At 37.1% G+C, this 26,705-nt stretch overlaps 1 protein-coding gene across 1 annotated transcript in view; it reads left to right on the top strand.

Annotated features, from left to right (window-relative positions):
• MALRD1 (MAM and LDL receptor class A domain containing 1) overlaps positions 1-26,705 on the top strand; it is a 512,454-nt gene that overhangs the window by 129,673 nt on the left and 356,076 nt on the right. The window contains exon 19 of the mRNA XM_043480161.1: positions 18,762-18,849. Coding sequence (XP_043336096.1) covers positions 18,762-18,849 — 88 coding nt within the window. The remainder of the gene's footprint in view (positions 1-18,761; positions 18,850-26,705) is intronic.

Here is a 26,705-nt window from a genome sequence, read left to right as displayed (position 1 = left end):
TATAAAAAAAAAAAAAAAAAGTAGATGTCAATCCCCATAACCTCATACTTTGATCTATTGGGCAATTCTGTGATGTACCTGAAGTGTTTATTTACACTGAATATCTGACAAAGGACTTTTCTCTTCACAGTTTCTCTGTGAGTTGCTGTCTATGGAAATTTTATTTGCATTTGGAAACTTTGAAATTTTCAGGATATTTGAGAGGTTTGTAGAGACTACTTACAATATTTTAAATGAGGGCTGTTCTGGAGAATCTGAAATATGTGTCCTTGTGTATAAATGCATCCTTTTCATGTAGAGGCTACTTGAATACTTTGGTGTCTTCAAATTCACACTCTGTGCACATCGATTTATGTGCAAATCCATATAAATATATTTTCTATTATTAGCAGAGTTACTATGATTTTCATTTGTGTGTATCGTGAGTATTCTTTAAACTGCAGGTCTCCGATTACTGCTTCAATCAGTACAGAGCAGACCTTCACCCACTGTGTCCCTGGTTGTAGCTTCATCTTAATTATAACACAGTCAGAAGCAATTAAAATCCATGAGGAACTGTCAGAAAAGCTAGGGAGCACCTAGGCTCTATCTTAGGATAAGGCTTTATTTTTATCAAATACAGTGTGTAACTACTCCAAGACGCTATACTCCTCCTGTGTTGTTGCCCTGACATTTGAAACTTTGATTCCATTTTAAGGTTTATTCCTACTGCTTTCTTGCCTTCTCTGCCCTCATAGGTAATGACACCTTCCTCTATAATTCATGGCTTTATCTTTGCTCAGATAACTGCTAATGATAGAGGTGGGTGTATTACATGTCCTTCTGTGTAAGTCAGCTTTATGCATTTGGATCTACAATTTGTAGTGTTATACCTAAATTGCAAATTATACCACTGCCACAATTTATGCAGTGTTAGAGAACTTTGCATTGACTTGGAACTACTACTTGGTGTAAAGTACGAGTTAATTTTAGTTTACATTTTAAGTAGCTCAGATTCAAGAGGTATTTTTTTAGTACAATAAATTTAACTTGTACTCTGTTATAGAGTGATTTCAGGTTATTGAGGAAGATATAATATGGACTTTAGAGTAAAATAAGGACTTTAGATTTGCTTGAGTTCAAATCCTGACTTTGTCAGTTATTATCTGTGTAGCCTTAGGAAAATTATGTAACCGCTCTGTGCCACATTTTCTTTACCTGTAATCAGGTATAATAATAGTGCTACCTTGTATAGTTTCTTTTTTTAAGATTACATGTATTAATATATACATATAAAACACCTGAAATTTTCCAGGCATATAGTAATTACTCAAACATTAGCAATAAGAACAATAATGTCCTAATAATAAATATAATAGGTGTTATGAAGTTTAAAAATTGAAGGTTGTCACTGAGCTAGAATAAACATTATATGACCTTTGTCTCCTTTCTAAGTGGTTGAGGAGATAAGCCATTTCCTCCATCTTTGTGCCTAGTTACTCTAAATAAAGGCATTTCTCCTCTCATGGTAGCCAGCACAAACTACCTGATTCTTCTCTTATGTAGTAAAATAATGATAAGAGTAAAGTCGCTCAATCGTGTCTGACTCTTTGTGACCCCATGGGCTATAGCCTACCAGGATCCTCTGTCCATGGGATTTTCCAGGCCAGATTACTGGAGTGGGTTGCCATTCCCTTCTCCAGGGGATCTTCCCAACTCAAGAATCGAACCCAGGTCTCACACAGGGCAGTCAGATTCTTTACAGTCTGAGCCACCAAAAGATAAATTATTGAATTATTTCAAAATTTGCTTATGTTCCACTTATGTTTGATAACACAATGCTTCCTTGGGTTCCATTTCATTAATTAGCTTTGGCAAAATTGACTCCTTCCAGGACTGTCATAGCCTCTCTGAGTGTGGGATTTCATGATTCCAACTGGTCTCTATTCCAGTTATTGCCTAATCTTTGCCTTTCATGCCTCTAGCTTGACTTGCATTATGATGTACAATCTGGATTTATCCTTTGGATTAGTAGCTTCCATCTGCATCAAACAAAAGGCCTTTTTCTTTTCCCCTCAATCTTAGCCATATTTATTTCTGCTCCTTACATGACAAAAAATAAAAGCAATCCAGCTTTTGTCTGTAATCCCACCTGTCATTCAGTTTGTTTTAAATATCTAGATCCAACCTTTACTTTTTTAGTGAAGTATTTTGTATTATACACCCTAAGTAATAAACCAAAAAAATGACAATTTTCAAAAGATATTGGCATGATCCTCAGATGATGATGTCCCATAGGATAAAATTGGGCATGTATAAATTAATTTTCATTAAATAGTTATTAATAACTGTATGGAAAACTTTAAGAATTACATTAATGTTAGGAATAGGAAATTGAGCTTGATATCTGTTATTATTGTTCTTAATAATACTATGAATGTTTAATAATATTAATACTATTTTAACTTTATTAAACATTAAGTTATTTATTTAAAACATTTTGAGGGGAATAGTTAATTTACAATGTTAGTTTCAGGTGTACAAAAAAGTAAATCTGTTACACATATATCTGTATCCACTCTTTTTTTAGATTATTTTCCCATATAGGCTATTATAATAGGGACCTACTGAATAGCACAGGGAACTCTACTCAATACTCTGTAGTAGATCCAACCTTTATAAGCCACTGTTCACAAAAGTTCCTGATATACTGTCAGGATTGCTGCTGCCCATTGACAGGAGGCCAGCCAATATTCAGTCTAAGGGTGTGTCATCTATGGACGCTGTCACAGGCTAGGATGCTGAGCGTCTTAGTCAGTCTGAGTTCCAGGAAAGGGGAAAGACTTAGCTTCTCTTTGTTCCTAACTCCTTCCTACTCCATGTTATATGAGTAATGATTGCTCTCTAGAGATTCCTAAACAAAACAAAACAAAACAAAATATAGCAAAGACAAATGTTTTAACAGGCTTTGCACGTTAATATATAGATTTGAATTTATCTTTTCAGGATCTATCACCTAGTAGAAAGGATGATGTAGTTTTGATTTGCTGGCCATGAATTGGCCCTGTCCACACAAAGTTCTGTATGACTTGTTGGTCGTGGACACTTGTCCACAGCCTAAATCTCCCTCAGAATAAAAGGGCTCCTCCCCCAGGGGCTGGGACTGTTGGCAGCTAATGCTGCTTAGCAGATTCTCTCTCTAGAAATTGCTTTCAAGTGGGTTGACTTGCCAAGGGAATACCTCTCCTTGGAGCCCGCCCACATCTGCAGTCTGGTCACTGCAGAGCCTAAAAGCTCAGCGCTCTTTCCTCGGTGTAGGACGGTGCTGGGCCGTCCCAGTGTCTAGGCTCCCTGTGTGGCTGGCTGAGGCCTCTGTTGTGACTGCGTCACAGCTCAGCTGCTCCTTCCACTGAGTCCTTCCTTCTGTCACTTCCCTCAGGTTGTTGGTTCCCAGTGAGTTCCCCCAGGAAAATTTCTGTACCCAGATCTCTGTATCAGATCTGTTTTTACAGAGAATCTGGCACGAGTCCTGTTTCCATGAGTTCTGGCTGTTAACCCTGATTAGTTTTAGCAGCCCAAAGCCAGATCAAGGAGCTTCCCCCCCCCCACTCCCTTCTGTTTTTCCTTCTAGCCTCTGTTTCTACCAAAGCTTTACATGTGTAGATAAAAAAGAAACTAGTTAACCATAGCTAATACTTTAACTTAACACTCTATGTGCCTGGTGCTGTATTTTGTATGTTATCTTTTTATAATATCCCCAAACGACTAAGAGGAGGACTCTGCTCTTACCTGGAGAAAATGAGGGTTGCTCAGTAAAATGTTAACATTAGGAGCAGTAGGGTGAAGGACATAGGGCATTCTTTGTGTTATTTTTGCATCTTTTCTGTAAGTCTAAAATGAAGTCAGAATAGAGGGATTTGAAGACCCTGAGTAGTAGAACCAGGTTTTTAAGATTTGCAGTGTGGCTCCAGGATTCAAGTCCTTAAATACCAACCTAAATTGCCTTTGAAACAAAAGTTCTCTTGGACTCAAACCACAGCAAAATGACATGATTGTGTGCCTTTTTTGCATAGAGTGAAATGGGATGTTTATCTAGACATAGTTAGCTAAAATATTCTATTGTGGATAATAGCTTTATAAATGATCAGTCTAATATTAGCACTTAGGTTCTAATTACCTAAAAACAGGGATCTAGTTCTTGTATTATAGTTTTTGCTGTATCAGCCATAACCAAAAGCACATATGCAAGCATGAAGATGAATTTCAGTAAATACCATCCTGTCTGTATCCAAATAGATGAATATATGACTCCCACCCTTTTCTCTCTTGCTTTTTCAGTGTTGTATAGAATGAAATGGTTCAAGCAGTCTCCCTGTAGTGTTAGTTAGCACCTTATCTTTAGCACTTTGTCATCCTTAAGCTGATACTTATTCTTCCTCACAGATCCCAGTTCTTGGGATTAAGGGGAATCATTGTGTTCGAATAAGATGATTCTGTTTTTTTTTTTTTTTTTTAAAAAAAAAAAAACAATTTAGCAAGAAACTTAAAAAAAAAAAAATTTAGTTAGAAACAAATATTCTTCCTACTTATTTCCAGCATGCTGACCCTTTGTATTTTCAGCACATGTTAATATGAAAAATTGATTATAGTTACTATGAAGCATAGTATAATATAATGAAGAACAAGATTGTAAAGAAAAATGGGAATAACTCAAAAGCCAATTTTCTTCAACTTGAAGCTTTGGATTAAAATGAATTAACTTATATTTCATCATGTTTACAAATAATTTATTTTTTCAGTGTATTCCCTTTTCAGGGGTAAAATATCATTGTGTAAGAGCTTTTCCTGTTTGATTACCCAGTTAGTTGTATTCAATTATTTTGAGATGATTTTTATATGGAATTTTATTGTTTTGCTTTTAATAGATACACATAATAGTTATGCTGAGCTTGATATTATGCTGTACATGTAAGGTAAATGTAATTTTCCAATTTTTATTTTTAAAAGTATTGGGCAGGACTTCCCTGGTGGTCCAGTGGCTATGACTGTGTGCTCTGAATGCAGGGGGGACTCGGTTCAATCCATAGTCAGGGAACTAGATCTCACATGCTGCAACTAAGGATCTTGCATGCCACAGGGAAGGTTGAAGACTCCACATGCTGCAGCTAAGACCTGGTGTTGCCAAACAAATAAGAAAATATTTTTTTAAAAAGCACTTGGGAAACAATGTGATAAAAGGGAAATAAAATCAAGTCAGGAGCTAGAATACCTGGATTCTAAAGATCAAATTTTCCATTAAGGGATCTAGTGACTTTATGGATGTTACTTAATCTTCTAATTATATATTTTTTCATCAGAACAGTGAAATGACCTATAAACTATTTCTAATTATAAAATTCTAGAAATTCCATTTTTCACTCACAGTTGAACTCTACAGTTCTTGTTGCATGTTATAAGTCACAGAAATCCTTCTTATTAAGAAACTTAAATTTAGTTTTATCATATCTTAAAAAAGTTCAAAGCTCAGTTGTGTCTTACTCTTTGTGACCCCATGGACTGTAGCCTGCCAGGCTCCTCTGTTCATGGGATTTTTCCAGGCAAGAACACTGGAGTGGGTTGCCATTTCCTTCTCCAGGGGATCTTTCTGACCCAGGAATTGAACCCAGGTCTCTGCACTGCCAGAAGACTCTTTACCATCTGAGCCACCAGGGACACCCATCATATGTTTAAAAGCTTTCCTAAACTTTTATTGTTACCATGAATTTCAATGATTTTTGAGTCCCTAATGCACATTTAAGATCAGAGTTTGTTTTTGATTTCCTTTCAGATAATTCAAATTCTACTGATAGATAGCAACAGCTCTACTGTTGTATATTTTAGAGATGGCCATTTAGTTCCTCTTTTTTTTTTAATATCAGCAAAATGTGATGAGAATACTAAAAGTAATTAATTTCCTGAAAGAAATGGAACATAGACAGTAAAATTAACTTGTAATTATAATCTCTCTGTGTAAATTTTAACTTAAGTGCTAATTCATATCTATATTAATTTGTTCACTGATTTTAGGCCCTCCATTGCTTCAGGCACTATGCCACTTGGTGGCGATACAAATACAAGTAGTGGAAGGTCATTGTCCTCATGGAGCTCACATTCTAAAGTGAGACAGAGATACTCAAGCAAATAGTTACAATAAAAATTATTTTTTTTAGAAGAGTGACTTCTTGACTAGGAATAGTGTTATCAAGGCAGGAGTTGTATGATTTACCTATCTATACAGTATCTATAGGTGATCGCCCATGTTGGGGCTGAGGGTCAGGATTAAAGAGCCATAGAGGCTGATGCAAATATACACAGATGAGAACCAGCTTGCTGATTGGAAGAACCACCAAGCACTTCTATAATTCACGGTGCATGAAGTTTGAGGCAGAGGAAGGTAGACAGAAGCCAGAGCAGGGAATGACTCACTTGTCATGGTCACAAATGTGTACACTGACCATGAGCTAATAAGCACCATTGAAGGTTTTAATCAGTTTAGTGAGCCGATCAAAAGTGATCCATCACTTTTGGATCACTCTATCCAAAAGTGGTCCACTTTAGGATCACTTTCAGATCCATCACTCTGTTAGCTGTGAGGAGAACATTTTTGAAGTAGGGCTTACCATTAAAAAATAAGCAATTATATACATGCATATACATATATATGTATTATGTGGTATTTGTATATGCATATGTACGTAGCTTAGGTAGGAGACAGCGAGAGCCTAAGCTGGGAACATGGGCTAATATAGATGGAATGAAAAGGATTCAAGAAATATTTAGAAAGTAATGCCACTGAGGCTTGCATGTGTGGTGTGAATGATGGGGAATAGTCCAGAATAATTCAAGATTCTGCTGGTAACAACAGTAGGCGCCGTCAGTTGAAATATAGAACAGAGCAAAAGAGAGGAAATTTTAGGGAGAAAGATGACTTGTTGAAAGACATTTTAGAGCTTTGAGGGCCATCAGAAACTCTGAGGGACATTTCTTTTTGGGAAAAAAAAGTCTCAACTTTAGGGTTGGGGGAAAAAAGAAGTCTGAAGTTTAGGGAAGTGTGGAGTGAAAGGAGGTTTGGGGTAATCAACATATTGGTGGTAGTTGAAAGTATAAAATTGATTCATGCAGAGAGAATGTTTGAAGTGGGAAAACCAAAGAGTAGGTAAAATTAGGTGACTCGTCAATGTACTTAAGTAGTGCTTAATTAACCTAGATGTTCTTAAAAGGTGCACGTCTGCATTTCTTATAAGGTAAGGGAAAATATTTCTCAGTTCCCTCTTAAGGTGAATAGGACCCTATTTTGGATACCTGGGCACCACTTCTCAATCTTTTGGGCACATATTTTATTTTAGCTTCTGCTGTAACAGACAGTTCTTCATAAACTTCCACTAGGGCTAGAACCACTTTGTTCAGGTGTAATAGGACAACACTTGCCTGGACTGGCCCACAGGTCATGGCTTCTGTTGCTTAGGAGGTGGGATATTCATACAGGTGCTGCCCAAGAGTGTGGGAAAGTTCATTCCCTGGGACCCCCTTCATGACCAGTATGGGATGAAGCCCTTCCCTTCGCCCTAATGGATTGGATGTTTCTTAGACCATTCCATTCAGCTCCTCAGAAGGCCTATGAGATTCCATCACAGTGATAGCCAAGTTGCTAAGTCATCCTTTTAAGCTGCCTTCCTTCCTTTTGTATCTCACTCTGCTCCTCCTCCTTCCTTCCTTCCTAAATTCTCAAAATATTTACTTTCACTATTAGGGAAGATAGTTTGATATTCTAATTATATATCCCAAATCTAGATTCCTACCTCTAAAACCACCAAACACATATAAAATGGAAGATTGCTGTATAGAAAATTTGGCTTTATGGATTTCACTATACTTTCCCCAAATACTTCAAAATCTTATCACACACTTTTACCTTTCCTTTTTGTATGCTTCACCTAAGAGGAAGATTCACCCCAGGTTATATGTAAGAATAGAGTACATGAAATACATTTTATATTTCAAAAATTTATCTAAGACTTTTAAAATTGAAAGGATCTACAACTATTCCTAACACATTTTTTTTCCAGGTTTGGAACTAAATTGAGCACAGACTCTTAAACTTTACTTTGATAGAAAGGAAGTAAGTTTCTAAGTTTCTAAAAAAAGGCAGCTTTAAAACAGTTCAATCTAAATTATTTGGTGTTAAGTGATTTGTTGAGATATTTTTATATTTTTTTAATTTAAATAAGTACATAGTTAAAAAATGAAAGATTATGAAAGGACCTTTTAATTGTTATTGATTCTGACAGGCAAAACACTTTTAATCTGTATCAGCCATTTGCAGACTTTTCTTGTTAAGAGCAAAGTGATTAATATTTTAGATATCATGAGCCATAGCGTTGCTCTCCTGACTACTCAACGGAGTCATGGTAGAATGAAGGCAACTTTTGTTGTTGTTGGGCTTCTTTGGTGGGTCAGCAGTTAAGAACCTGCTTGCCAGTGCAGAAGACATGGGTTCGATCCCTGGGTCAGGAAGATCCCCTGGAGAAGGAAATGGCAGCCCACTCTAGTATTCTTGCCTGGGAAATCCCATGGACAGAGGAGCCTGCTGGGCTACAGTCCGTGGGGTCACAAAGAGTCAGAGATAACTGAGTGACTAAACAACAGCAACAAATGGGGTGTTCCAGTTGAGAAAACAAACATTTTTAAAATAAAGATTCCAATTAAAAGGGGGAAAAAAACACTTAAGTTATGACTTTGTTGAGTCCTGATCTTTACAGAAAGCCACTATGGAGTTCACAAGATCATTATACACTTTAATATTATAATAGAAGTAGAATTGTTGTTCATCCGTAGATATGTTGTATGTCATCCTTAGGTATGATTCTTTGTTTTTCTTATGTTGGCCACATTACCAATTGGAATGTAACTTTGAGTATTTCTGCTTTATGATTTATTTAGGCCTGTTAAAAAGGCTGCATAGTTAGACCATGCTTTCAGGCCTTTTTTATCTTACCCCGGAGTCAGATCACACTGATTGTTAACTGAAAGGTATATTGGGAATTGTATCAATCATTCCCAATCATCTCGGTTTAGAAATATATACTAAAAACAAGTCGTCTGCTTGCTCAGAAAGGTAGGATGTGGAGTAATGGTTTTCTGATGAGGTGAAAACAAAATATATGTTTTCAGAAGGATTGACAGAATAGGTTGAAAAGAGGTCGCTAACACAAGGATGGAGGAGATGTAAAGAGAATGAGACTGAGGGTTTGACAGAGCAACCTTGCCTTTTGACTCTCCGACTCTTATGAATTATATGAAAGTGAATGTCCTATACTAAAATTATACTGAAGGAAACACTTTCATAATCTGTATGTATGACTTTCCACTCTCCTATCTAAAATGTGTCCAAAACAGTCTAGTTTTTAAAAATAATCCTTTAATCCAGGATTTAAGACTTTAGGTGGTATCTTTTTTATTACCACGTGACATCATGCTGTTTGTACATATGATTTTCTACTTTTATTCCTCCACTGATTGCTTCCTCAGGTGTCTTACCTTCCCTTGCTTACTTAGACAGTTTCATGTGAAATTAATTTTTAAGAGATTAGTGATAGCTGAAGCTTTGGTTTCCATGGGATTCAAAATGAAGAAAGTTCTAGGGCTAATGACTTTTTTAACGCCATTGCTTACTTGCATTTTCTATAGAACCAACAGACATGAGTATGTGACTCAGAGAGCAAGCTGTATATATGCATATTTAGAGTTTAGATTTCCTTTGGCAGTTATTAAAAAGTTCATCTACCCACCAGAAAAAAAAATGTAAACTCGTCATTCTGTATCTTGTTCTCTTTAACAAATATGAAAAGCTGTGGCCTTGGATGTGAGTTAAGAACAAGGACAGCTGTCCCTGATTGGTGGCCGCCTGTCTGTACCTCCCACAGAGGCTCCATGAACTGGGATGATCCAGGACAGAGCAATGAGGGTGTTATCTCAACCAACTTAACTGACTTTTCAGTGTATTAGAGTGACTGTTGATTTCTATCAGTAAACTTGCTATGTATGTATATTGCTGATTCATTTCGTTGATCAGCAGAAAGGAACATTGTAAAGCAATTGTATTCCAATAAAAAAGTAGAAGAAAGAAATACATTAAAAAAAAGTCCTGAGGATGGGGACTTCCCTAGTGCTCCAGTGGTTCAGACTTTGCCTTCCAATGCAAGAGGTGCAAGTTCGATCCCTGGTCAAGTAGCTAAGATCCCACGTCCCTTGTGGCCAAAAAGCCAAAACATTAAACAGAAGCAATATTATAACAAGTTCAATGAAGACTTAAATCCTGGGGATGAAAAGCAGGTGTAAATGAACTCTACCACACTAAGTGGCTTCCATATTGTTCTAGTTTTAATTTTGTTTCAGTATTGAAATTTTGCCATTCAAGGAGGCTCACCCTAATGCACTTAAGCTTGAATACTGAGAGCTGACTATGAGATGCAGTGGTAATTTTAGGTATAGAATAGGTGATGGTAGAGAACTAGAGAAAATAGAATGGATTCTTAGGAAGTAGAAACTTATAGGGTGTTTATCAAAATTAAAAATAAATTTTCCTTCAAGGCTTTAGTTGATATACAGGAGGCCACAAAATACAGCTAGAGATCCTCCATGATTTCAGGAAAAAGATAGCAAACATTTCCTTTTGAGCAAGAAAATAAGTCTGTGCATAATGTACATTCTCCTGGTAGCACTGTGTAGACAGAAACTGGTTTAAATGGCATTTATTTATTATGTCTTATCTCCGTTATTAGGCAGAATACTTTTCATCTCTTAGGTATTTATATGTGTGTGTGGTGAAGTGTCTCAGTTATCTTATAAAGAACTTTATTTCTCTGGGAATCTACTTTATTCTTTTAAACACAGAATTTAGATTGGATTAGTAGTTCCCAAATTTTCTTAGTTATCAAAACCATCTGGAGCATTAAAAAAAAATACAGGTTCCCTCATGCACTGTATCAGAAACCCCAGAGGGAGAGTCCTATGAATCTGCACTTTTAATAGAAACCTTTGGTGATTCTGATGGTGAGACAAGTTTAGGAGATAGTGGATTAAATGATGTCTAAATTAGGTGTTACCGTTATTTAATGTCTGAATTTATTTTTAAAAATACCTGGAGATGTAAATGTGACTGTTCATTCAAGTTTATCACTTAAATGGCATCAAGAGGCCTATTTTCTCTCTTAAGTTGCATTTAAAAAACACCAGCTTGGGATTTTCCTGGTGGTTCAGTGGCTAAGACTCCTTGCTTCCAAAGCAGGCGACCCAGATTAGATTCCTAGTCAAGGAACTAGATTGTATATGCCACAACTAAGCACAACCAAATAAATTAAAAAAAAAAAAAAACGAAAGGAAATGTGGGCAATGACATCTGGCATCAAGAGTAACATGTATAGTTTTAGTTGAAATTGGTTTGGTTTTTCCCTGTAATAGTCAATTCTTACCGCATGCTTATCAGGGTGCGGGTGCTGGGTGCACACAGCTTTGTGTCCCTCAGTGGGCCTCACGTCACGTGTCATTAAAGTCTCCAAGAAGAGACAGACATTGAAATGCACACATAACAATATAGTTAAAAATTATGTAACAATATAATTAAAATGAGAAGTTTTTAAAGGAAAATAGCTTTAGCTTGAGTGATCAAGGAAGGCTTCTCTGAGGAAGTAATAATCTAAAACTGAGACTTGAAATGGGATTTTTAATTCAGTCATCCCTGGGTGGATATTATGAGATGCAGAAAGGACAGATGTGTGTTATCATTGGAGTTTAAATGTGTGACCCAATTTTTCTTGCTTTCTGTCTACATCAGTTTTAAGAAGTACCCACATGGAGGTAGGGGGTAGCTTTGGAGCTTTTTCCTTTCACAAGGAGATTGAGGGGCATGTGATATTTTTGTGAAAAGACATACTGTAAGTCAATAAACTGCGGTTCTACTCCTTTTCCTTTAAATATTATTTTTAATAGTATGGAGGATAAAATGTGAGTTTTAATTGAAAAAAAGATAACCTTTAAAATTTCAAAACTATGCTTCTTAAATGAGAAGTTAATTTTGGCACATGTGAACCAGTCACTCAGTATTGCATCTCATTCTGTTAAAATTCTATTATATCTTATTGTGTCATTTAAAAATAATAAAACCACAGTTTTCTGAACTTTTAAGTCAATAATTCCAAACCTGCATCACTTTTCTCTGATATTGACCAGGTTTTTTTTTCAATTAAATGCTTCTTTGTAACCACCAATCAAATTGGTTCTGTATAAATTCTTAGAACTAGGGAAATTGAGAACTATTTGTCTTCATTCACATAATTGATGAGATGTGTAATGGGTTATGGTCTAGATGAGTCCCCCGAGGATACTGTAATATAGCATGTGAATGTGTCCAGTTTCAAGTAGCAAATTAATTTCAAATTGATCAACATTTATCCGTTTTAAAATCTAGTTAGGCAAGTTCCAGAAAGGCACTGTTAAGAATTGATGGGGAGGGAAAAACTTGCCCAAATTTTGACTCTTCCTGTATGTCTAAAATGGTATAGAGAGAAAAGTAGCAGAAATAAGCTTTGTGGCTTGCCAACCCTTTAAAAACTGTGGAAAGCAATTCCAAATAATGTGACCTGAATACTCAGAGTTTTTCTTTTTTTTAGGTTTCTGTCTCTTTCATTCAAGAAGAAGAATAGAAAAAATTTTATCTGAATAAAGAAGCTTGTATGAAGTTTTCAGTGACCTTATTTCTTCAACCCCATTCTTTGTTTCTTGATTTTTAAAAAATCTCTACTGTTAGTATAGCAGAAGCTTTCATGGGAAAAGATTTTTGTGGGTGGAAAAGGAGCTGGGCCAACAGCAGGTGGATAACCATCTCTGAGAGACTCTAACAAGTTACTCTGATTCAGTTCAGAAGAGTATAAAATGAGGTATAAGAGGAAAGGAGGCTGAATTTAGATAAATATTTCAATTTTTACATACATGAAGGGATCATCATACTTCCACAAATTAAGTGTATTGGGAGATTAGCCCTGTCCAACTTCCCCTTTGGGAGACAGTTCTCCATGCATTTTTTTTAAACTTTTTTTTATTGTATATGTGGTAGAGCTGATTAATAATGTTATGATAGTCTCAGGCGCACAACCAAGTGGCTCAGCCGTATATATACATGTATCCATTCTCTCCCGAACTCCCCTCCCACCCAGGCCTCTCCTGCATTTTGTATGTCCTGCGTTGTTCAGCTTCTGAGCAAAGAATCTATAGCATAGAGTTTACCCTGAGACATTTGCTTGTGTTCCATAGTTACTTACCTACCTAGAGCCCATCTCCTTTCTCCCCTCCTGTTTCCCCCTCCTCCTCCTTGTCCTTCAGTTGTGCCTGCAACTATAACAACTAGAATCTCCTAATGTTGGGGTTCTTCTTCTATTATGCAGCCCACCACTCATGCAGAAAAATGCCTGGCGCTTATCATGCTTCCCTGTAGGAAGTGGGAAAGACATTTCTCTGGCTGATGTTTTTTGCCATCTCTCTAAGTCAAGTCTCTTGTATCTTCTCTCAGTATATGTATATGAAACAGTGACAGGCTAACTTGTTAGCTTGAAAGTAGGGTAAAGTCTCAGACCCTTCATGGTTTCTAACCTAACCAGCATGCACAAGGAATTGCAAACCCAAGTGCCCATGGAAACCAGGCAAGGGGTGTGAATTAAGAGAATTGGTTTGGGTGTAAAATAATTAATGGCAACTGACTTTCAGCCTTAGAGTTAGGTGTGATAGGGAGTAATGGGGACTGCAGCAACTACAGGCAGTATCTTCTTGAGAAATATCCTGCCTTAGAAGTATTTGCTGGGACTTCCCTGGTGGTACAATGGTTAAGACTTCACCTTCCAATGCAGGGAGTGCAGGTGCGATCCTTGATTGTGAAGTTAAGATCTTGAAAAGCCAAAATATAAAACAGAAGCAATAATGTATTCAATAAAGACTTTTTAAATGGTCCACATCAAGAAAATCTTTTTTTTTTTTTTTAAGAAGTATATGGCAACCTATTCTACTTGACATATGTTTCCCTTATAGCTCAGTTGGTAAAGAATCCACCTGCAATGCAGGAGACCCCTGTTCCATTCCTGGATTAGGAAGATCTGCTGCAGAAGGGGCAGGCTACCCACTCCAGTATTTGTATTCTTGGGCTTCCCTTGTGGCTCAGCTGGTAAAGAATCCGTCTGCAGTGTGGGAGACCTGGGTTCGATCCCTGGGTTGGAAAGAGTGCCTGGAGAAGGGAAAGGCTAACCAACCCAGTATTCCAGCCTGGAGAAGTCCATGGACTGTATAGTCCATGGGGTTGCAAAGAGTTGGACATAACTGAGCCACTTTCACTTTTCTACTTGAAAGCACTGCTGGGGTTAAACTAAGTTCACAAGAACTGAACCGTCACCGTTGAGTCTCTTCTGTCATTGATGATGAGAAACGCCAGGACAGAGAAGACTTTTTTTCCTTCTTGGTAACCAGGGGAACAGTTGGCATAACGCCAAAGTACACTTGCACAGAAAAACTGAATTCTTACCAATATTGTAGAGCCTGACAAGAAGAAACATGGCATTTTTTTAGATATATAAGCTGAGTCATACGGTAGTTTTAGTTTTTTGAGAAAACTCCATAGAGTCTTCCATAGTGGCTGTGCCAATGTACGTCCCCACCAACAGTGTGGGAGGGCTTCCCAGGGCGCTCAGTGGTTAAGAATCCGCACACCAATGCGGGAGACTTGGGTTCTATCCCTGGGATGAGAAGAACCCCTGGAGGAGGAAATGGAAACCCATTCCACTACTCTTACCTGGAAAATCCCTGGGACAGAGGAACCTGGTGGGCTGCAGTATACGGGGTCGCAAAGATTTGGACATGACTGAGCATACAGACACACGCATCTGTGTAGGAGGGTTCCCTTTCCACCGCATCCTAGCCAACATTTGTTACTTGTGTTCTTTTTGATGAGAGCTGTTCTGACGAGTGTGAGGTAATATCTCATTATGGTTTTAGTTTGCATTCTCCTGAAGCTTAGTGATGTGGAGCATCTTTTCCTATGCGTGTTGGCCATCTGCATTTCCTCTTAGGAAAATTCAGCTCTTCTGCCCATTTTTTAAAATTAGGTGGCTTGTTTTCCCGATATTGAGTTGTAGAAGCTGTTTATATATGTTGGATATTAACCCTTTGTAGGTCACATCATTTGCAAAAATCTTCTCCCATTCAGTAGGTTGTCTTTTCATTTTGCTGATGGTTTCCTTTGCTGTGCAAAAGCTTTTCAGTTTAACTAGGCCCCATGTGTTTATTTTTTTATTTTATTTTTGTTTTAGAAGACAGATTCAAAAAAAATATTGTGATTTTTGTCGAAGAGTGTACTGCCTATGCTTTCCTCTAGGACTTTTATGGTTTCTGATCTCAGATTTAGGTCTTTAATCCACTTTTTTTTTTTTTGTATATAGTGTTAGAAAATGTTCTGATTTCTTTCTTTTACATGTAGCTGTCAATTTTCCCAGAAACACTTATTGAAGAGACTATCTTTTCTCCATTGTATATTCTTACCTCCTTTGTCATTCATTAATTTACCGTTAAGTGCACGGGTTTATTTCTGCCAACCATTTTTCATAGTGACTGTATCATTTTGGATTCCCATCATCAATGCATTGGAATTCCAGTTGCTCCACACAGGATTTGTGCTTTTTATAAATTTTAAGCAAGAATTTCAAGTTTTTCTGAAGATGAGTTATGTTAAAAATTGATATATATTATCCTGGAATTTTGTAATTTTTTCCCCAATGCAGGGTGGTTAAACTATGGCAGGCTGACTCCATTCCATTTTTCCTTTCTTTTGAGTTAATAGAATATGTGTATATGTACATATGTACATATATATAACTCGTATATGAATTAATATGCATATGCTAGGAAATTGAAGGTATTTTGGTAAAAAATATGATTAAATTCTGTCTTACACATGAATGATTAGTTTCTATATCATGTAAACACTTTGGTGAATAACTCAGTTTCCTCAATATGGAAAAGAATCTATTCAGACAAGTCTTTAGAGGCTTATTAATATAAGAGTCTTTGGCTATATTAGAGCTAAAATTTCCAATGTAGCTGACAAAGCCACTCCATCTTTCTTTGGAGCATGCAACAGCCCATGAAAAGAACAAGTTAAAAGGGCTGGATTACTTTATAAAATTTCCAAGCCAGTAATAGTTCTCATGTAAGTAGAATTGGCCTCTGCAGATAATACAGGTCATTCAGACCTAACTGGAATTTTCAATTGCCTTTTAAGTCATTCAGTAAGGTGCTAATGAAACTTAGGAGGAAAATTTGGCTTCCCTAATGTCCAGAGTGGCAATACTGCCTTACATACAATAACATTAGTGTTTTAATATCCTTCCATTTATTCTGGGAAAAACACCAGGAGAGAAAGTGAATTTTCCAGAATAGAGACACTTGGGTTTGCTCTTTCTTGTGACTAGTTTCTTAGGATAATTTGCAAAGCTTTTTGCAAGACTGAAATAAATACAGGACAGAAGTAGAGTTGAACTTTAACATTCATAGCTTTTCCTCAAGATATGATTTATTATCAAGTAGGCTTTTTTAATGTCTGCCTTAATTAAATATTCAAAAGAGGCTGAGACTGAAGTTATATATGCAAATTGACTTTTTTAGTATCTCATCTTGAAATTATTGTTCATTCTTTTCAAGAATGCTACCATTTAGAAGTTAGGAAATTGAAGATATTTTGGTAAAAATTATGGTTAACTTTGTCTTAGAGAAAGACCCAACTGTCCTCTGCCATGGATTATTTCTGTGTCTCCCTGTTGACAGTGCTAGTAGAAACAATATGAAAATGCTTATTGTGTAATATGAAGTAACCCCATGCAAATACTCCTTGTATAGACAGCATCCAGTCACAAATGCTGCTTACCTGGTGTGGACTGTAAATGAGAGAATTTGTAACTTTCACAAATGGCCAATTCTTGAATTTGTGACTATATAAAGACAACAGAAGGAATGCTTTGGGACCCTTGAGCCCACCCACCCATTCGAATGGAGCTGTGTGTGGTTATATACCCATATAGTTAGCTTATAGATATTTATATGTACAGTTGTGCTTATCATAGACTTGAGATTCTATTATATCAATTTTCTATTCCTTCTGACAAATAAAGCAAGATGATCATGAGCAGTATAGCCAAGTTAGTAATGCTTATTTTTAATTTATCCAAATTTTTCCTTTTTCTTACATCTTCTGAGCCTCTTGTTACCATGTTTTCTGTTGTATTGCAGTGATATTGATCCAAGGAATGTGTTAGTAATTAATTAATGTATAGTTATTAATCAGTCCTTACACCTTTTTCTTATTGTTCATCCAACTGCTGTCTTTATTTTCTATAAAATAAGAGATATTTTATTACAGTGTGTTCTGTCAAATTTTGACTGCTGACTTTTTGTTTATTAGAATACATTTGCATTCCTGTTTTCTCCCCCTGTAGTGTTTCTTTTAATCGTGCTGGTGGTGAAAAGAAGGGTGCATTTTATATTTGCAGTGATCCATTTTAAAACAGCAGGAGACTTCCTGTTATCCAGGCATTGTTAGGTGGACTGCATTTGCCCATTAGTTGAATGTATAAACCTTTTCCAAATTCATTCATTTTCTTAGTGACATATCAGGGAGAAAATTCTAGTAATTCTGAAGAAAATCTAGAAAGCTGGTAGAAGATGTCAAGAGGCTTAAGGTCAGTCATTTGACCTTTTAATTATCTTTTTTAGGGCATGAATAATGTATGAAACAACTTTTAATGGAGGATAGAATTTGAAGAACGAAATGAAATTTCAATTTCCATATATAGCATCTGTGAGGAAAAATGAAACAGAAACATATATTCCTATACTAGTGGAAAAAGGGAATGTGTTTTTTTTTTAGTTTGCTTACTGTTCTTCATTATATAACAGAATTCCTATTAAGTGTGCAACATATTTGCATGAGTATTAAAATAATTCATCATGATTAATTCTGCTGTAGTAAGTCTCAGCCCTAATTACAATCTGCCATATACTATCGTGGTTTGTCAGTATTTCATATTTTACTGGAGTTGCAGTGGAATTGCAGCTCATATAACAGCACTGATGTCATCTGAGTTCACTGTGATTAATGTGGTTCTGAAGGAGATCTAATAACGATTAGCCGGTTTCATAAAGTGTTACAGAATAAGGTCGATGTGAGAAAAATTTTAAAGCTCTTCACAATGTGCAGTCTAGCAAGTACCTCTGGCAACAAATTGGGTTTCTTGAAGGATGAAGAGATTTAACCTTGGAAACAGATGAGCTACTAGGGCAACGCTGGGCAGAGGTTCAGTAATTTGCCTTAAAGGCTCGGAGGAAAGCAAGACAAGTCTAGAATTAATGATGGAAAGTTATAAAGAAGTAGATATCAATCTGATACACTGAAATCTCAAAAAATCAAAACTTTCTCCAGCAACAGAATGGGCTTCATGGATATAATGGCCCCAGTAAGGTGTGGAGCTTCCCATGACTTGGAAGTATTTGGTAGAGAGACAAGATGCCTGCTTACGGAGAGTTTTACAAAGTATGATTTTAATGGTTCAGAAGAGGAGATTGTCTTTTGGTAAATTCTGAATTCTTTTTCAACCATGTGCATCCATAAATGAATTTTCTTCAGAATATCAACAAGTTTTTTATATTGTTCTTAGATTTCGGTGGAGGCCTCAGTGGGAGATGGCTTTACTGGAGACATTGCAATTGATGATTTGTCATTTATGGACTGCACTCTCTACCCTGGTAAGGAAGGCTATTTCAATGTATGAGTGTTTTCAAGCCTGTTTACTTGAATAAAACTTCCAAGGAAATCAATATTTCATTTCCAGAAATATTCCAAAAGTACTCTCACTTCTCTCTATTCTATTAATATATTAACCATGGAAAAGGTTGTAATTCATCAAACTCTTTGTAAACATAGTAAAGAGGTTTCAGTAAGTTGTATATATGTCCCATCACATTCTAAGTATTAGGAAAACGTGCCTGAAGTTAAACAGTAAGTCTATCATATTGTTGGGGGGGGGGTGGTTATAATAACTGAACTGATTGCTTTGTAATTACATTGTTTTGGAGACTTTAGTAACTATTCAGTTACCTGCAGTGACATCTTACTCTCAGGCTGCACTTTAAACATTCCTGAGGATTGCTGCCAGCCATTTCCTTTCCAAGTTATAGACTTCTTTCCATTAAAAAAAACTAATATATTTATTCCAGATTTATATATCCATCCTCATACTTACCCCCCGAACTCTAGAAAGAAAGTGAAAGTCGCTTAGTTGTGTCTGACTCTTAGAGACTCCATGGACTATACAGTCCATGAAATTCTCCAGGTCAGAATACTGGAGTGGGTAGCTCTTCCCTTCTCCAGGGGATCTTCCCAACCCAGAGATCGAACCCAGGTCTCCCACATTGCAGGCGGATTCTTTACCAGCTGAGCTGCCAGGGAAGCCCAATAATGCTGGAACTCCAGACTGGGTACTAACCACCTATTCAATATCTAAACTTAGATGTAATGAGCATCTCAAAGATAACTAGGGAAAATAACCTAAAACAAACATGCCCCAAGGGAGATTCCAGCAGTGCATAGTGATCAAGTAGGGTAGATATCAAGCTCTTGGAAGGTGATATTGGGATTGAGACTGTAGACTCTCTAATTGCATGACAAGAGGAAGCACAGTCTCCTCCTTAGAGTGATCAGAGGTTGGGTGGTTTAAAAATCAATTGCAGTAATCCGTATGGAGAGCGCTTTCATATGCTGAAAACTTTACGTGCAATGGTCCATCAGAGTACCTGCCCCTACCCAGAGATAATCAGAGGGTTGGATTCCAATGCTTTCTGCTGTAGCTACATGTCCCAGCTCCAATTTTCCAGCTCATCATGCTGGCAGGGTAAATTATCATCCTCTGTGTAGCAGTTTCCATGGAACTCTGCAGAGTCAAACCCCTCTCTGGAAAGCCAGCAAAGATGCAATCAGAATTCAACAAGTTTACTTTTATCCCTCAATGTGTAAAAGTAAATTCTTGATGACCCATTGTCCCCTCAATCCTATCATTTTCACCTGCCTCCTTGTCTCAGTGAATGACAGTTTATCTCTAGTTGCTTATTCTTCACCAACAAATTTGATCAACCACTGGCTACATGTGTATCCATACTCCACTTCTCATTTCCCTTGCTTCTCTCCTCTTGGTCCAATTCACCAGTGTCTCTATATAGATTTTTGTGATTGCTTTTTAAATGATCTCTCTGCTTCTATCCTTGAACCATATAATCTCTTATCATAACAGCAGCCAGAATGATCCTTTTCAAACTTACATAAGCTCTTGTCACCCTAACCTGAGCTTTGCTATGACATCCATCTCATTCCGAACAAAAGCCAAACTTCTTACAATAACATCCAAGGAATAAATGACTGGCACTGTCATATATGGCTCTGTCTTTACCTTCTAACACTGTGCTTTTTTTTTGAAAGCACCTTATTTTTTAAAATTTATTTGTTTAATTTTTGTCTGTGCTGGTTCTTCATTGCTGCACACAGTCTTTCTCTAGTTGCAGTGAATAGGGGCTACTCTCTAATTGAGGTATGTAGGCTTCTCACTGCAGTGGCTTCTCTTGTTGTGGAACATGGGCTCTAGGTGCGTTGGCTTCATTAGTTGTGGCACATGGACTTAGTTGCCCCACAGCATGTGGGATCCTCCAGGACCAGGAATCAATCCTATGTCACCTGCATTGGCAGGCGATTTCATAACCACTGAACCGCCAGGGAAGTCCTGACCAATGTACTTCTAACTGACGTCCCTCAACAGCAAGACCTCTTAGCCGATCCTTGTTTATTCTAACCCTCTTACGCCTCAGGACTTTTATAGCTGCTTTATCCTGTTCCTGGAATGTTCTTCCTCCAGATATCCATTTCACCTCCTTTTTTCTGATCTCTGCTGGAGAATTTCTTCTTTAGTAAAACCTTCTCTCAACCTATACCCTGCCTCTCTCTCAAACATACACACGTCTCTTCTTGTCTTTTTACCTGACATTTTCCGTCTCCAGTTTTTCTCCACAACACCTGTCACCTTATAGTCAAATTTGATTTTCTCCCATAATGATGTTGCCTGAGAGCAGGGATTTTATTTGATCACTGCTGTCCCTTGTAGTATAAATAGAACTTAGTAGTAGGCACATAGTAGTACTCAATAAGTATCCACTGGATAGATGGGTGGATAGGTGGAGAGATGTCTGTTTTTTTTAAGTGCTTATATATTTTAGTTTATTATTACTATTGCTAAAATATTAATTCTGTATGTAAGATACTACATGTCAGCCTCTTTTGAAAGCCAAATCTCAATGGCTTATAGCCAGTAGCATTTATTTCTTGCTGTCAAGTGTGTCCGTTGGCATAGAAAAATAACAGCAAGCACACACTCTTCTTGTTCATATCTCTGTATAATTCTATGTTGTTTTAATTGTTTTAATCACTGAGTTGTGTCTGACTCTTTTGTGACCCCCATGGACTGTAACCCACCAGGCTCCTCTGTCCTTGGGATTTCCCAGGCAAGAATACTGGAGTGTGTTGCCATTTCCTACTCCAGGGGATCTTCCTGACCTAAGGATCAAACCTGCATCTTCCTGCATTGGCAGGCGGATTCTTTATCACCGAGCTACGAAGGAAGCCCCATAATTCCATGTCGTTACAAACTATATATCAGCTCTGTGTGTCCTGTCTGTCTGGGACCCAGGCTGATGGACCAAATCCTTGTCTGACACATTCTGTTTTTAAGTCAGAGGGTTAGAAAAAGAACGCACACTTAAAGATTTTATTAGGGCCTTGTGTCTCCTCGTTTCCACTGGTCAGAGCAAGGTAAGTGATCAAGCCTAACAATGGGGCACGGCAGTATTCGCTACAGCCAGGGAGCTTGGCAAGGACGGAAAATACAGAAAGTCCTTAAAAGAAAGGGAGCTGAGAAATGGTCATAATCCATGGTGGTCCAGTGGTTGGGTACCTGCCTTCCAGTGTAGGGCATGCAGGTTTGATACCCTGGTAGGGGAACTGGGAGCCCTCATGCTGCCGTACAGCTAAGGCCATGCACCACAACAACTCTGAGCCCGTCTGCCCCAGAGACCACGTGCCACAACTAGAGAGAAGTCCGTGGGCCTCAGTGAAGATCCTGTGTGCTGCAACTAAGACCCAACAGTGCCATGAGTAAATAAGTAAATAAACATTAAAAAACACACTTCCTGAACTATTGTCTATCACTCTCCATATCATCTCATATGATCCTGTAACCTTTTAAAAATCTGGAATAGTGCTTGGTCCATCACAGGTTGAAGAGACCTTGAGTGATAAATAGATTGGATGTGTTTGTTATCCCAATTTTGTGGAGCAAATTGAGAAGGAGATAGCCAGTCTAAGGCTGCGTAGCTATCAAATGGCAGAGTGCGGTCTTCTTCTTTGGCTCAGAATGCTTACCACTATCATCATATTGCTCGTCAAATGCATTAACCTCCCAAGGAAGAAAAAGTGATTTCCATTTTAGGGATATGAAAAACGAAACTTAAAGAGCGTAGGTGACGGGGATGAGCATACACTGTTGAAAGCTGTAGTAAGATTTTCACCTAAGGTGTCTGATTTCAGTAGCCAAATCACCTCCAACTCTTAGCTTAGGGAGAATGCCTGTAATCCCAGTGGCGGAAGGGAATAAAGAATTCAGAAAGAGAACCAGGGCATCGTGGATACTGTTGCTGCTTTAATGATTCTGCTGCATGTATTCTGTGGCTGATGTTTCCAAGGTGGAGAGGAAAGAGCTGCCAGAAACAAGGGCAGAGATGTGAAATATCAGTTACACACCATTAGTCCCAATTTTCTGGTTTACATTTTGGAAGAAAAATATGGAATTTTAAAGACTGTCTGAACTGTGTGGTTTTCATGTTGGCTTCATAACAAAAGAAACTTTGGGTTGAAACTGTAGAATCTGATGAAGCCATGTGTCTCATAAAGGAAGTTGATGTAATCTTACTAGAAGATGAAAATGAAAATAAAAATTAGGCTTTTAATAAAAATATTGCTTTTGATGATTATCAGTCAGTGGTTTGTCATGACATCACATTAGCTGAGATGGGATCAGTGTTTGTAGGATCACTTACAGACGTTGGTTTGCTTTCAGTATAAACATTATCTACGGCATGTTCCCCCTCATGACTGACAAAACAAAACAAATAAAAACTGAAAAAAAAAAAACCAAACCACAAACTATTGACCTCATGTCCAAAATACAGTTTTGTAACCTGTAATTTTATTTTATACTAAAAATGGCTAAAGTGAAGTAGATCATTTCATCTTTACCCATTTCCTCAAAATCAAACTCTTTCCGCCATATCTCCCTTATTCCTTTTGGATGAACTCGGTTTTCTCTAGCAACCCAGGATTGAAATACCATAGTCATCTTTGGCTTTCCCCTTAAACTTGCCCACTTGCGGAAATCCTATTAACTCTCAACTCCAAAATATTTTTCACATCTGTTCTATTTTTTCCATTACCTCTGCCATGTCCTTGACTCAAATGATTGAGTTTCTTAACTGCAAACCTTTATTACTTTTCCTCAATAATTTTTATGCCACAAACTTAGTTTCTTTCCACTTAATCCTAGATGACTATTACTTGCTCTTTTAGGTCCTTCCTCTCTCATTTTCTAACTTCTAGTTCTTTCTAACAATTTTCAAATCCATTCTCAATTATGGACTGTATTGCCTTTGTTTCAGTACTTTGATGACAGAGATGCTAGTTTGAAATCTAATTCAGGAGGAAAATAGAGAAACAGCTGTTTAGGCAAGATTAATTACATTTCTAGGGAAAGTAGACATTCTTAACCATGCAATTGAATCGTATGATTTTTTGCATCAGTGTGTGATGATGTTGTCTATTCCCAGAGTAGATAATGATGCGGAATGATGGCAAAGTTAAATAGCTTTCCCTTCACCTTGAATTAGACCTTCAGAGTAGATTATTTTGGAAGAATTGTTGCCAGACATTCAGATTTAAAAATATTATCGCAGAGGAAGTATCTGTTTTGCATTATGCCTTCCATCTTCAATCAGAAAAGCAAGAAGTACATTTCTTTCAGCAGAACACATCCAACAGGAGTTTTCTTTCTTGTGTCCAAGATTATTGGTGAGATAGCTGAGTTATTTGGAAGAATAGATCTGTGATGACATGGCATCACGACATACTGTTTGCCAACTGAAAGAAAAATCACCTATATACTTTTCTGTTTTTTTTTTTTTAATTTGCACTTTCCATTTTGTATTGGAGTATAGCAAATTAACAATGTTGTGATAGTTTCAGGTGAACGGCAAAGGCACTCAGCCATACATATACATGTATCCATTCTTCCCCAAACTCCCCTCCCATCCACACTGCCTCATGGCATTGAGCAGAGTTCCGTGTGCTGTATAGTAGGTTCTTGTTGGTTATCCATTTAAAATATAGCAATGTATACATATCCATCCCCAATTCCCTAACTATCCCTTCTCCCCATCCTTCCCCCCACCACTGCCACCAAAAGTTCATTTCCTGTCTGTGAGTCTCTGTTTTGTAAGTAAGTTCTTTGCATCATTTCTTTTTGTATTCCTCATATGAGAGCTGTCATGTGATATTTCTCCTTCTCTGACTTCACTCAATATGACAGTCTCTAGATCCATCTATGTTGCTGCAAATGGCATTATTTCATTCTTTTTAATTCTGTGTAATATTCCATTATATACATGTCCCATATTTTCTTTATCCATTTCTGTCTGTAAGTTGTGAATAGTTCTGCAATGAACATTGGGGTACATGTATCCTTTCAGATTGAGTTTTTCTCTGGATACATGCCCAGGAATGGGTACTTTACACCAGTTTAAAGTTTCAGAATTCAGCATGCATATTGCATTGATTAGTTACTAGAATTACTAATTATTAGAGTGAGTATTGGACTTCCCAGGGGGCACAGTTATAAAGAATTCACCTGCTGATGCAGGAGACGCAGGAGATGACAGATCGATCTCTGAGTCGGGAAGTTTCTCTGGAGTTGGAAATGGCAACCCACTCCAGTATTCTTGCCTGGAATGTTCCAAGAGGAGTCTGTGGGATGTAGCCCATGGGGTCGCAAAGAGCTGGACATGACTGAACATGCATAAGGAACAAGAATGAGCATCACAATCCAAGGTATTCATATTGTATTTTTCCAAGGAAAGTTGTTACTAAGTCAGGGGCATTTCTTGCATCTGATGATACCTTAAGATTGAGAAACCATATTAACTCTTTAGAGAATGCTTAGCAACAGTTTTTACCATGTTCCTCTCCTACCCACCAAGTAATTTTTGCTTTGCTGCCAAATGGGCCGAGTTATGGAATTTTTGACCTCTCTCCTTTGCCTACACATCTTACCAGCTTTATTTGTGCTTGATTAAGTCTCCCTTCCTTCTACAAAGGGTGGTGTTTGTTTCAGTGGCAAAATGCGTGTGTTGTATTGTGTATGCTTTTAAGATATCACAGGCAGCTTTTTACTTTCTAATACTAAGTTGTTTGGTGTGCCCATTACATTTATCTCAGGATAATAGATTTCATGAAAGCATTATGCTTTGGAAAAAATCTGTATTTTGAAAGGGAATACAGATTCTGAAAAAATTTTAGAAATGCTGGAAATATTTCTTCAAGGCATAAATGAAGAAATTTGAGACTCAGTGATTATAATCTGAAATATTCTTGTTTTAGTGTTCTAGTGTAGTTTTGTAAAGTGATTTAACATATATCCAGGGAAAAGTTTTCTCCAAAGCCTGTGGTCTATGCAACTTAATATTTTTTATTATGTCTCTAGAAAATAAAACTGGACAAATAACTGACTTATTTTAAATTTAAAACTTTAAAAGTTTGTCATCTTTTATTTGAGGAAAATGCTAAATACCCCAAATGGAGAAGACTGTTAAAATGCTTAAATTTTAGCTGGAAAAAGCACTTTCCTCCAATTGTTCTTTTGGTGCTCTCAAATACAAAGATACTACACTTAAGACTGATTAATTTTGATGGAATACAGAGTAATGAGAAAAGGACAAAGAATTTCAAGATTTGAAAAGCCTAGTCAACCTCATGCAAAAATATTAGAATAAATCCAGATACAAGCTTATGGAAAGAAGAATTAGAAAAACAATAAAAAGGAAGATTATGTTAAAAATAGCCAGAGATTAAAATACAATTACAGAAGAATGGAATTAGGAAGACAGTTGGATATTATTTTCAAAGTTCTGAGAAAAAATGACGTTAGTCTAGAGCAAAGCAAAATTCTTTCAAGAATGAGCATGAAAAAAGGCACTCAGTATGACATCCACAAACAAATGAAAAAATGAATTTACTGTACCAGACTCTTACCAAATGAATGATGTAAATGTCAACATTATAAGACAGACTGAGTCAAACCAAGGCTGAGATGCAAAAGGGAGTAGACAGCAAAATAAATGAGAAGCATACAGGTAATTCTTAGCTATACTAGTGGATGACAAATGTGTGATATGACCAGAATGTTTATACACTCTTGAGGAGTATAGACATTGATGCAATTACTTTTGAAACTAGTTTG

Source organism: Cervus canadensis, chromosome 10 (genome assembly GCF_019320065.1).
Source record: "Cervus canadensis isolate Bull #8, Minnesota chromosome 10, ASM1932006v1, whole genome shotgun sequence".
Classification (NCBI taxonomy): domain Eukaryota; kingdom Metazoa; phylum Chordata; class Mammalia; order Artiodactyla; family Cervidae; genus Cervus; species Cervus canadensis.
The sequence above is the reverse complement of the archived record's forward strand: the minus strand, read 5'-3'. Positions and strand labels throughout refer to the sequence as shown.